This window comes from Periophthalmus magnuspinnatus, chromosome 7 (genome assembly GCF_009829125.3).
Source record: "Periophthalmus magnuspinnatus isolate fPerMag1 chromosome 7, fPerMag1.2.pri, whole genome shotgun sequence".
Lineage (NCBI taxonomy): Eukaryota > Metazoa > Chordata > Actinopteri > Gobiiformes > Gobiidae > Periophthalmus > Periophthalmus magnuspinnatus.
Genome location: NC_047132.1, coordinates 17,859,243 through 17,871,008, shown reverse-complemented (window position 1 = coordinate 17,871,008; position 11,766 = coordinate 17,859,243). Strand labels below are relative to the sequence as shown.

Sequence of the window (11,766 nt, the reverse complement as noted above, 5' to 3'; positions counted from 1 at the left end):
TTCATCATAACTTACGGTAGCCTTCTACCTCCAATACGGTTCACATGCCAGCAGAAAGTTTTACAATGTTTCATGTTTTTTACTTTGTTTGGTGAGAAAGTACTTGTAGTTATTGTTTATCTAGTCAAGTGGAGTTTAAAAAAAAATAAATAAATTAAATTAATAAATTAATAATAATAATAATAATAATAATAATAATAATAATAATAATAATAATAATAATAATAATAATAATAATAAACATTAGACCTTTGTGGTAGAATTAGTCTTTTCATGGCTGAATTGCAAATGTGATTTACATGACCATTCATGTAGTGGCTCCATCTTCCCTACATTACTTATGAAATTTTGTTTTTCACAATAGCTTTACAAACTGATACCATATTTCAATCCTACTGATAGTTATCAAATTTACATTGAATCATGGTACTTAAATGTAATAGTGGGCATAGTTCACACAATGATAAGGTTTACAAATTGTGGATTTTTTGTTTGGATATTTCTATTAAAAACAGTAGACTAAATCTCCCATAGAGTTATAGGTCCCTGCCTCCATCTGAAATTATGACATGCATGAGAATGCCAATAGTCAAATTTGGTTGTATTTTTTGTTAGGACTCACTAAAATAACATCATAACTTCAGATATTGGAGTCAGAGTGAAATAGGTGAAAGGGAAGTGAGCGATATCAGTCAAAACAAAAAAGGTCTGTCAGAACTATAGACTGTATAGTCAGAACTTCCGCTGAGCTAAATATTTCAAAATACAGACAAGCTATTGCATATTGTCAGGAACTTGCATGAAAATCAGACTACAGCTGGCATGAATGGCCCTCTGCTTCCTCCTGCTGGTTTAAATACAGCACAATAAACTCAATGAACCTGCACAATGACATAATATGAAGTATGGATATTTCATTCTTCATCCATTTGTTCATTCAAACAACAAGGCTCTGGCCTTAATGGTCTTAGACAGTAAAAGAAACAAATGTATGCCAGGCCACCATAATACACTTATAAATTGCAATTTATCAAATTCTGAAGACCCACAATTCTAGTACAATGTTCTATAAAATCAGAAGTAGTCTAAAACCGAAACCTAAGCTGATCCAAGTCTAAAGTATACTGATCCCTTCTCAATGCACATATTAACAAATTTAGGGGTGACCATTGAAGCAATGTAATTTAAAATGTGACTAGCCTATTTTAAAAATATCTTTGTAACTGTTGACAAAAATCGTGCCATGGCCAGCTTAAGCTATGTAGCCGATTATTACAATAGCCCATATAGACATAATATAGCCTAGTCTGAATAAACAAATATCTTGAATGTTTTTTGACTGTTTTGACAGATATCTAAGACTGGCCCTCCTGAGCATCATAGGGGCCCAATCTCGGTTATTGATTTTAGGTTTGCCTTCCCTGACAGATGCCACCAGGTCTCGCGAAAGCACACTTTGAACATACAAGAGTTACGGTCATATTATGTGATCTCGCGATGCTTGAGTTGGAAATGGAGTTTAAGGGGGCGGGGTGCAGCAGAAAGGAGCTGAGATGTTTGGCTTTTTTATACAAAATTATTTATTTAAATAAAAATGGCCGCCGTGGAGAGCGGAGAGGACAGAATGTAAGTGTTTTCATGTATTTAATGCCAATTTTGGTCCCGTTGCTTCATGCTGCGCACCTCTGCGTATCATGCGTTTTATTCCAGTTAAAGTGCGTTGGTTTTTGGCCCAGCCTGTCTCAGCAGAGCGGGGTTAGCGCCAATACGTCACCAACTTCGGCTCTGTCCGTACTTTAGCGCTGGTGCTGTGGCCGGAGTGGGGCGGACCAGAGCCGAGCCAGCTGCCTGCTGTCAGTGCGCCCTGCCCGGCCCTGACCTCCGCAGAGCCCCCGGGGGAAGCTCCGCGGCTCCGGGGCCGTGATGTGCCCGAAAACAGCTGCAGGCCGACCAATGCTCGATCCGCCCCTCGGTATCACTCTGATAACGGAGGTTTAGCCCAGTTGGATTGTAATAATATACAAGTGTCACTCAAACACTAGCTCCAGGTTGTGAACAAGCCACCCAGCAGTGCCCTGAGTGCACCCAGGACGCAGTGAGTCCGACGGGGGAGTGTCACCAACGTGATGTAGCACTATTATTATTATTGAGCCACCAGTGACTCTACCCTGTTTAAGCCGGCAGTCAAAACTAAGTGGGCTAAATGTACCTAGAAGAACGCACACTCTCACTACTGACAATGGCACTGTGGCAGGCTACAAATTATTACAGGCGGTTTTGTTTGTATTTCCGTTAGACTACATGTCCATTTTACTTTGATTTCCTTGTAGAGTTTTGACTGAACACTGTAGGTTCACGTTGTAATTAAGCCTAAAGGGATCCTTTTCAACTAGCCTATGTCCTATTTGGTCTTCTTCTAGGTTTCATGGCACATTTACCTCACCATCATCCTCCTATTCATTTCCAAACTACGAGGCTGTTGTACTAGCCTAAGGGTTATTTTGATGTAAACACATCTGTTGCAATACATATTTTGTTAGGTTTTTTACAAATCATCAGTAAACATTAACAACAAAAGAGTCTCATTGATAAGCAGGTAGCCAAACACCAAAATAGGCCTACTGTCCCCTTTGTTTATAGATTTACTGTTAAAAAAGAAATGTATGTTGACACATGGAATTTTCAGGAGATAAAAATGCTACCCCAAAAGACAAGTTTAGTGATTATTAAATGTACTATTTATTAGTTGTGTTATAGTTTTAATCCTGTCTGTTTTGTTGTGCTCTGGTTAAACTTCCTGTTTGAAAGTCTAGTGTTGATGTGTGAAATCAAACGGAACCAGACCAAACAGGTGCAGACGGCCTTCTCTGCTTTTACTGTGTGTCTGAAATCTGATCAGAACTGCAAATCATAAAGCAAGACTTCTTTAATACTAACATTACTATATTACCTTTTTAAATGTCATTTAATTCAAGTGTATTAAATGTAATAAATACAAATGAATCGACCATAGAAAATACAATTATTATTAATAATAAATTAATATAACTTTATTTTATACAAATTAATATATTTTTTACTATTCTAGGGAGGAGGGTGCAGAAGCAGAGGAGACTCCTGAGCCTACGCCTCCTCCAAAAGAGAAACAACAGTCCCACAGTAAAACCAAGAAGAACCGAAAAGAACGACAGTTGAGTGGACATGAAACTCCTCCTGCACCTTCCAGCCAAACGACATCTACTGCAACTTCGGCTACTATGACTACAGCAACAACAGCAGAGACACAGGGTCAAGAGGTCAGAACGCTAAGGAGTTGTGTGTTTTATATTGGATATTTCAGACGCAGTTTGTCAAAGATTACTAATATTGACTAATCAACATAATAAGTTGGTATTCCTAGTCTACCAACTTTTTGTTGTTATAAATACAGAAAGAGGGGGTATAACACTTCTATGGGGTATTCATTGTTACCACAACATATTAAGATCTCCATGTTACCATTTATTGTTTTGAAAATGAATTCACTGAAAACAACATATTTTTAATTATATAAAAACAGAAAACAAAACAAAACATTACAACTTCACAAACCCGCAACTCTAAAGGGGGCAGTGACTTAATCTGGTGAGCAAGGGCATAGAGGCTCAAGAGTGTCAAACAAAAGATAAACTATATTGAAAATGATTACTCAAACATGCAAAGATGAGATATTAAACCACTTCAGGCATTTTTGTAATTAGGAAACAACATTATAACATGGACGCTCTAAAAAGATTTTGCATAATTCCCCCCCTCTTTAACAATAATTTAAAATCATTCCACTATAACAACTGGTTTAAAATGTATTCTTCATCACTCTTGCAATAAAAGCACCTTGTTTCCTAAGAGCGCTATTTCTGAACACATTACCGTTTCTCACCTGTTTTTTCCTTAGGAAACTGAGGAGGGCCCCTCAGCTTTAGAGGCAGGTCCTAGCTCAGCAGCCTCTCCCAGACAGAGGCGCTCCGTCATCAGGGATCGAGGGCCTCTGTATGACGACCCCACGCTTCCCGAAGGATGGACACGCAAACTCAAACAGAGGAAGTCTGGTCGCTCTGCAGGGAAGTTTGATGTCTACCTGATCAAGTAAAAAAGCCATTTAGAAACTGCATTGGATGAAATCATAATGCATTACTAATTAATTATTTTTCTCTTATTCAACAGCGCAGAGGGAAAGGCGTTCCGATCAAAAGTGGAACTTATGGCTTACTTCCAAAAAGTGGGAGATACAACTACAGACCCCAATGACTTCGACTTCACGGTCACAGGACGAGGAAGCCCATCACGGAGAGAGAAACGGACTCCAAAGAAACCTAAAGCAGTAAAACCAACTGGGAGAGGCAGAGGCAGGCCTAAAGGTACCCAAATCAGTAAATATAGAGAAGGACCATTATGAATGGCAAATACTGATAAGACCAACTGTAGAGAAACTTTTAGTCCAATAGAGAAGCCTTTTTGTGTAGAGCTTACATCACCTAATGCAATCATAATAGATCCCAGGGACTTTGGTTTAGTTAAAGGGTTAGGTATGTCATGTGTTGTTTTATCTCCCGCTTATCCAATATATTATCCCCAAATGTCTTAATTAATGTATTTACTTGTTAATGTATGTATGTATGTATTTATTTATTTATTTATTTATTTATTTATTAATACATACATTTATTTATCCATATACATTTTTTATTTATTAATTTATTTCAGTATATATTCACGGAAAACTGTATAATATGCAAGTTAGTTTACATCTGTAGTCCAGATATACAGAAGGAACCCTGAGAAGAGGGATCACAGTTAGATACAACGTAGTGAAACATTTCACAACTTAAAAACATTTAAATGATTAAAATTTGGTTGGTTTTGGGTAGGCAAAGCAAGACAGACAGTCCAGACAGTGGCACAATTGTTAAAACTGTGTAAGCAAGTCCAGATAGAGGAGCACAGTGAAACACAGGCAGCAACACAAAGCAGACTTTAAGACACAGCGTTAATTAAAGTGACAGAAAACACTAAATCATGCAGGTCATTAAAGACAGAAACATTGTTAATATCAAACATAGGACAAAACATGCATTATTTACAGAAACTTTAGTAAAACAGTTAGAATAATTGTTGTTTTAATGTGACCGTTGTCTAGGGAGTGGGAAAATGCGTCAGGCCACAGAGGGTGTGGCCATGAAGCGTGTGGTGGAGAAAACTCCGGGCAAACTCTTGGTGAAGATGCCGTTCGGAAAAGACCTTGCCACACCAAGCACTTCTGCTGCAGCAAAGGTGAGAATAGTTAGTGAAACGTGAATAGGCACGATTAAATAAAAGTTTTATGACAAATAGGTTTACCTTAATCTCATTATCCTTTCTGTTGCTCCTCCTCTCCAGGTGACACATTCCACTGTAGCACCTGCTAAAAAACGTCCTGGTAGGAAGCGAAAAGCGGAACAGGATCTCCCTACTCCTCAGACAGCTCCTAAAAAACGAGGGAGAAAACCAGCCTCTGCATTAGCCACAGTAGCTTCAACCTCTGTCTCCTCTGGACCTGCCCCCAGCACTTCCTCCTCAGCTGGAAGTTACACCACAGCCGCCATCTTAGCTGCTGAGGCCAAACGCAAAGCAGCTAAAGAGTCTTCCACGAAACCTGCCGTCCAAGAAACCGCGCTGCCAATCAAAAAACGCAAAACCAGAGAAACTGTTGAGGAAAAGGAGAGTGTGTCTATTCTGGACATCAGTAAAGAGTGCGAGAAAAAGCCTGCTATTCCAGCAGCCGGTAGTACTGAAGAGGAAGCAACATCATCAGTCCAGTCTTCTGAGCAGAGCCAATCGCAAAAACAGTCATCGAGTTCAGAGGCAAGCCACTCCCATAAACATAAACCCCATAAATGCAGAAAGCGAAAGGATAAAAGTGAAACAGAGGATGAAGGGAGAAAGAGAAAACATGAACAAGAAAGTAGCAGTAGCATTAGCAGTAGCATTAAAAAAACAAAACGGCACAAACACAAAGATAGAACCCCACACAAGCATCACCACCACCATCATCATCATCACCATCACCACCATCACAGACATAAACAAGAGTCTGCAACGTCAGAGCAAGCTACAGCTGCTGCTACTAAAGAAATCTTGCCCAGTCTGTCAGTCAAATCTGAAACTTCCAATGCTGAAGCAAAAGCAATGCCTCAAACAAAACCAGAACCACAACACCATCAAGTGGTGTCATCGACACAGTCACAGCCAAGATCGAAACAAGATCAAGAATCCTCTACTTCTAGCCAGGAAAAACAGCATTCCAAAACTCAATCTCGAGCACAGTCTAAATATCCAAAATCGCGATCTCCTTCTCCACAACATCAAAGTCTAAGCCAGTCAAAAGTAGAGTCTTCCCATTTGAGTTTGCAAGCAAGAAAAAAATCACCAACTCATTTGACAATGCAATCGGAAAATCCCCTTAAATTGCAAGAACAGTCAAAAGACCAGTTGTCACTTCCCAAGCAAGCAAGAATGCCTGAGAACTCTCAAACTTCCAATCTCCAAATGCAGTCTAGTTTGTCATCTCCTCCTTGTAAGAAAAATGAGTTAAACCAAGATCAGGTTACACATACAACATTGTCGTCACTTCCAATCAAGCATGTTTCAACCCAAGCAAAATCACAAAGTCCAACCACATCTCAAGTCCCATCAGTTCTGTCGCAGCATCAAAGTCCATTTTCATCTTCTCCTGGAAAACATGCCCAAATGCAAACAAGTCATCTAGTTCAATCTTCTGATCCAACTTCACCATCTTCCTCCAAACCTGTTCAAATCCAAGCAAAATCGGAGCCTCAAAATTCCTTACAACTTCAACCTTTGCAAGAATGTCCTAGACCCCAATCCACACCTTCTAAGTCTAATATAACACAATTAAGAGAACAGTCAAGTCAACCCACTAGTCAGTCTCCTACTCAATCTAGTGTCAGTCAAAGTAGTCAAACACCTGGTTTAACTGAATCAGGACAGCAATCACAGCATCGCGGCTCAACTCAAGTTCAGTCTACAACCTCCTTGTCAATTTCTACCAAGCAAGCAGCTCAAGCAAGGCCAGAATGTCAGTCTACTGGTCAGCCTCCAACGCAGTCTGTCTATCCAAGTAGCCAATCACCCTCTGGTAGACAAAGTTCAGCTCATACTGGACAACAATCGCAGCTTCAAAGCTCTATACAAGTTCAGTGTACACCTTCCCAGTCAATTTCAGTTACGCAAACAACTCAAGCAAAGCCACAAAGTCAATCATCCGGCCATACGGCAACCCAAACTGCGTATCCAACTTCTCCGTCTTCTTCCAGTCGACAACCTCAAATAAAACCAGAAGCCCTGTCTGGTTCACCATCTCCATCACCCCAGAGTAGGCATGCATTATCCCATCAACGCCCGCCACAGCATATCCATTCTCAAAGTTTCAGTCATTTGCAAGTTCATTCTGCCCATTTGACTGCTAGTAAACAAATCCAAAGTCAAGCAAGATTGCAACCTCAAAGTTCTACTCAAGTCCAGTATCCAACATCTGTTAAAAATTTCTCAACGCAATCTCAAGTTCCTGCCCAAACGCATGCTCAGTCAGTGCATCCAGGTTCTTCTTGTAAGCATGTATCTCATTTACAAAGGCCTCCAAGTCAAGTTCAATCCAAGCCCCTATCACCTCTTACCAAGCATGCGTCAATTCAGCCTAAAGTGCAACCGCAGTATCAGAGCTCTACACAAATTCACACTATGCATGCAAGTTCACAATCTCCAATAAGCAGGCATGTTCCCATACAACCAAGACCATCTTCCCAGTCACAAAGTTCAAGTCATGTACAAATTTCCAGCCAAAAACTGCAACCAGCTACCACTCAGTTTCATTCTCAAATGCATTCTCAACCATCATCTTTGTTGCATGTTTCATCATCTCAGACAAGACTTGCAACATCTCCAAGTCAATCCACAGGAATGTCACAAAGTTCAGTTCAGCAAAGGTCCATTTCTCAGTTGCAAAATCAACTCAAGTCACCAGTAGTACAGTCACAAGTCCAAAGTAGACCTACATCACAATCGCAAATTCTATCAAGACCACTGAATCAACAGGACAGATCTCAAAATCAATCCCACATTCAACACAGGCCAGCAACGCAGCTCCTAAGTCAACAAGGATCATCGGAATTACAAGCTCGGTCTAATCAGGCACAAATTCAAGGGAGAATCCCAACCCAAATACCAGGAGCAATAGGTCAGACTGTTCCACAAGTTCAACAAAGAGTTTCTTCCCAGCAAGCTAAGCAATCTTTCCAGTTTCAACAACCTAGGATGCCTTCACAAAATCCGCAATTGGACTTACAGTCTAGACAGCAAACACAATCCCAAGCAAGGGCAAGTTCCCAATCGCAATTTCAACATTCCCAGCAAACGTCATCCAGATGTCCTACGACATCTGTACAGCAATCCCAAATTAAGACACATAGCCACTTGCAGTCACAAGCAAGAATACCATCACAGTTGCCGGCACAATTGTCCAGAATGCCAGCAGAAATCCATCAAGCTCAAATTCAAACCATGGCTAGGACTTTACCCCAAACTCTGCCACAGCAATCGCATTCTCGGACCCTAGTACCAACTCAGCCCTCAACAAATCTTCAACTACAGATGATATCTCAGAGCAGGATGTCAACGTCTCAGTCCCAATATATGACTGCACAAATGCCATTTCAGAGAGCAACACAAGCTCAAACGCAAATCACTAGGTCTCCCATACAACAGTTAGCGCCACACAGACCGTCACGAAACATTGAGAGATCAAATTTGGTTCAAGTGCAGACAAATCCAAGCGATCAACCACAAGATTTGAGCACCACGCGGCCACGAAATCGAGACGAAAGTATGAAGTTGGAGGGCAAAGAGAGTTTAGGGGGTGAGAGAGGAGCAAATAATACTTCTAGCAACAGGATACGAGCTGAACCGGAAGCAGCAGGGGAGGGCAGGGAGCTCAAAGACATTGTGGCCCAGTCGGGAGTGCCTTGCCCCAGCCGAGACGAGACTGTGGAGACCCGGACTGCGGTTAGCGAAAGGGTCAGCTGAGTATACACAAAAGATGATTACTGCAAAAAAGGAATGTCTACAGTACGCAAGTGATTTGAATTTGAGTAGTTTCGACTTATATAAATGTAATTACTTGTATACTTGAACACAGAACATTTTAGCAGGAGTAGAAGCTCGATACTCTGAGGCAAAGTAAACTATCGTTGCCCAGGTATATTTAGCGGAGTAAGGCCATTTCACTTGAGGTAAGAATGTCTTACCCCACTTTATTTTATGATATATGTTGTTCATGTCAAATAATCTAGGTCACAACTACTCAAATCAAGTCATTTTTGCTAATAAAGATATTCATTTTTGCAGTGTGGGACTAGTCTGCAATCATCAAGAGAAGGTTTACTGTTTTTACACTGTTTATGGAATGTAAGGATTCATCGCACAAAGTTGGGTGACCTGTCGTAGCTTCTTTGCCAATGTTTGAATCAAAAAAAGACTTAAATTCAAATATGGAAGAGCTCTCGACAATGAAGATGGGAGGATTTTTTTAAGGAAAACTGAACTTTTAAAAAATGTTTAAAAAAAATATGTATATATACTCATAAGGCAGCTGTTATGTCCCGCTAGTCTCTGTGGGGATGGGGGGTAGTAGTAAAAACAACGCTCAACAATACTCTGCTTCCGGATAATAACATAACATTTTTATTTTGTACTACTTTCACTTTTACATCTTTAAAGCAGAACTCAGTTGCCTCATTACTGTAAATCATGAAGTCCAATTGTCTCATGAGTTCTTTATAGTTGCTTTAGTTTTTTTCTTTCCTCTTTGTGTTTATCAGTGCATTTTTTGTGTGTTTGTTTTTTTTCTAAAATGTAGCTGCTCTGAAAATGTAAAAAAAAAAAAAAAAAGAATCACTAGCTTGCTAATGAGACCGAGACTTTTGAAACTGAATTGAAATTGAAAACAGTCATATGTGTTTATGTCAGAGAAACAGTAGGGGGGGCTGCAGAACACTCATTCACTGTCACCAAGACTGCCAACTATTTCAGGCATAGAAAGTTACAGAGTTCTGCTTTAAGGATGTATTGACGGGCGGTCTCTTACTGTCTGTGATGCTAGTTGTTATTGTAAGTGTTGCACCTTCAATATGGCTTCTCTCTATAGTAATATTCAACTTTACTGACTGAGCACCCCTGTTCACAGTTTGTGGGTATATGGGGCAGTTTGCACGTTTAACTGTGTAGTAACTGGGTTTAATTCTTCATTTCTCATAGAAGATTTAGTCTAGTACTATATGCGTGCACCAGACCTTCAGTATAGTAAAGATCTGGTTCATACATGGAACATTGAAGGCAGCTTGGTGGAATGGACCTCCAATAGATCAAACATTCAGCACAAGAATAAATAAAGTTCTCATCGTAAAAAAATCATCAAGTTTTGGTAAATTCATAATCACAAATATTGGAAAGTATTTTGTCAAGTTGCCTTTTCTCACAGTGCATCCAATTCCGCTACACCTCGTCCTTCATCGTAGAATCCAACCAAATGTCAGATTTTTGTAAACACCAGTTCAGAAGCAGTGAGAGAGACACACTTATAACTTAGTATTTACAAGTTTGGAGTGACAGTGTTGAATTACGCGCAATCTTCAATTTTTTTGTTTAAAAAAAGTCACTGAAATGAGAACAAGGCTAATACCAAGAAGAAACCTTTAATTCTCTTTGTAAAATTTGAAGTGCTTTGTTCCTATTGAGAAGTGCCACAGAAATGTTATTTAAAGCTGTTTTATATCTTTTTATATTCTTTATTTATTTAAGTGCCATTTTGAAAAGTGCTTTTAATCTGGTAGAAAATGGTTGCGGTTGAATATGCTGTAAAAGGACACAAAGGCATAAAAATTATTGAAATTCAATCCAATTTATTTCCAATTAAACAGACATGCATTTTTATTTTTGGCCCATGATTTGGCCCTTTATTCATTTCCAGAGATTAGTGCCTGTTTCCACATTATAGAACACATGTATCTGAGGCTGAATGAGTTTGAATGAAAGCACTGAAGCACCTTCTGTAGCACTTTATGACTGATATAAGCTCGGGATCTGTAGAACTTTATTTCTATATAAAAATACTATTCGACCACAATCATCAATCAGTGAATGTAAAAAAAGAAACATTTGACCTTGTCCCAATTCTTGAGTTACAAAATGAGTAATACTGCTTTTAACAGGTGTTGAATTGTTTTCGTGTTTATTTGCTGAGTCTTCTATAGGAGGCTACATCTATGAGGACAGATATATATGCTGAATGCTGTTACATTTTTGTGGCCTAATATATGGAACTAAATGACAAGGTCTTTCTTATCAATAGACTGGTGTTGTCAGCAGGTTGGCAACTTCTCTAAATCCTAACAGTTACCACAACATTGGTCTGTTCTTAATCATCATTTCATGTACATTTTAGTGGAAGACCAAGAAAGTAAATTGGGCTTCCTTACCCTATTATAACTTTTATTCACCAAGCTTTTAGCCGTATATTCTCTGGATTGTGTCATGGTTGTCAAGTGGTGAAGACATGGCATTATTACAATTGTATGAGGTCAAAACAAAAAACATAGTTCCAATAAACTTTGTACATCTATAAGACCATAAGGGCCGACAAACATTTTTTCTTCATTTATTATTATTCCAAATTGC

The 11,766-nt window shown here is 39.3% G+C and overlaps 1 protein-coding gene across 1 annotated transcript; it reads left to right on the top strand.

Moving 5' to 3' along the window:
* Positions 1-1,516: 1,516 nt before the first annotated feature.
* mecp2 (methyl CpG binding protein 2) lies at positions 1,517-9,117 on the top strand. Its single transcript, XM_055223360.1, has 9 exons — positions 1,517-1,626; positions 3,089-3,296; positions 3,935-4,125; positions 4,204-4,397; positions 5,177-5,310; positions 5,416-6,506; positions 6,576-6,592; positions 7,506-7,645; positions 8,752-9,117. Exons 1-9 carry the CDS (start codon positions 1,595-1,597, stop codon positions 9,115-9,117), a joined length of 2,373 nt encoding a protein of 790 aa, XP_055079335.1. The 5' UTR covers positions 1,517-1,594.
* Positions 9,118-11,766: the final 2,649 nt, after the last annotated feature.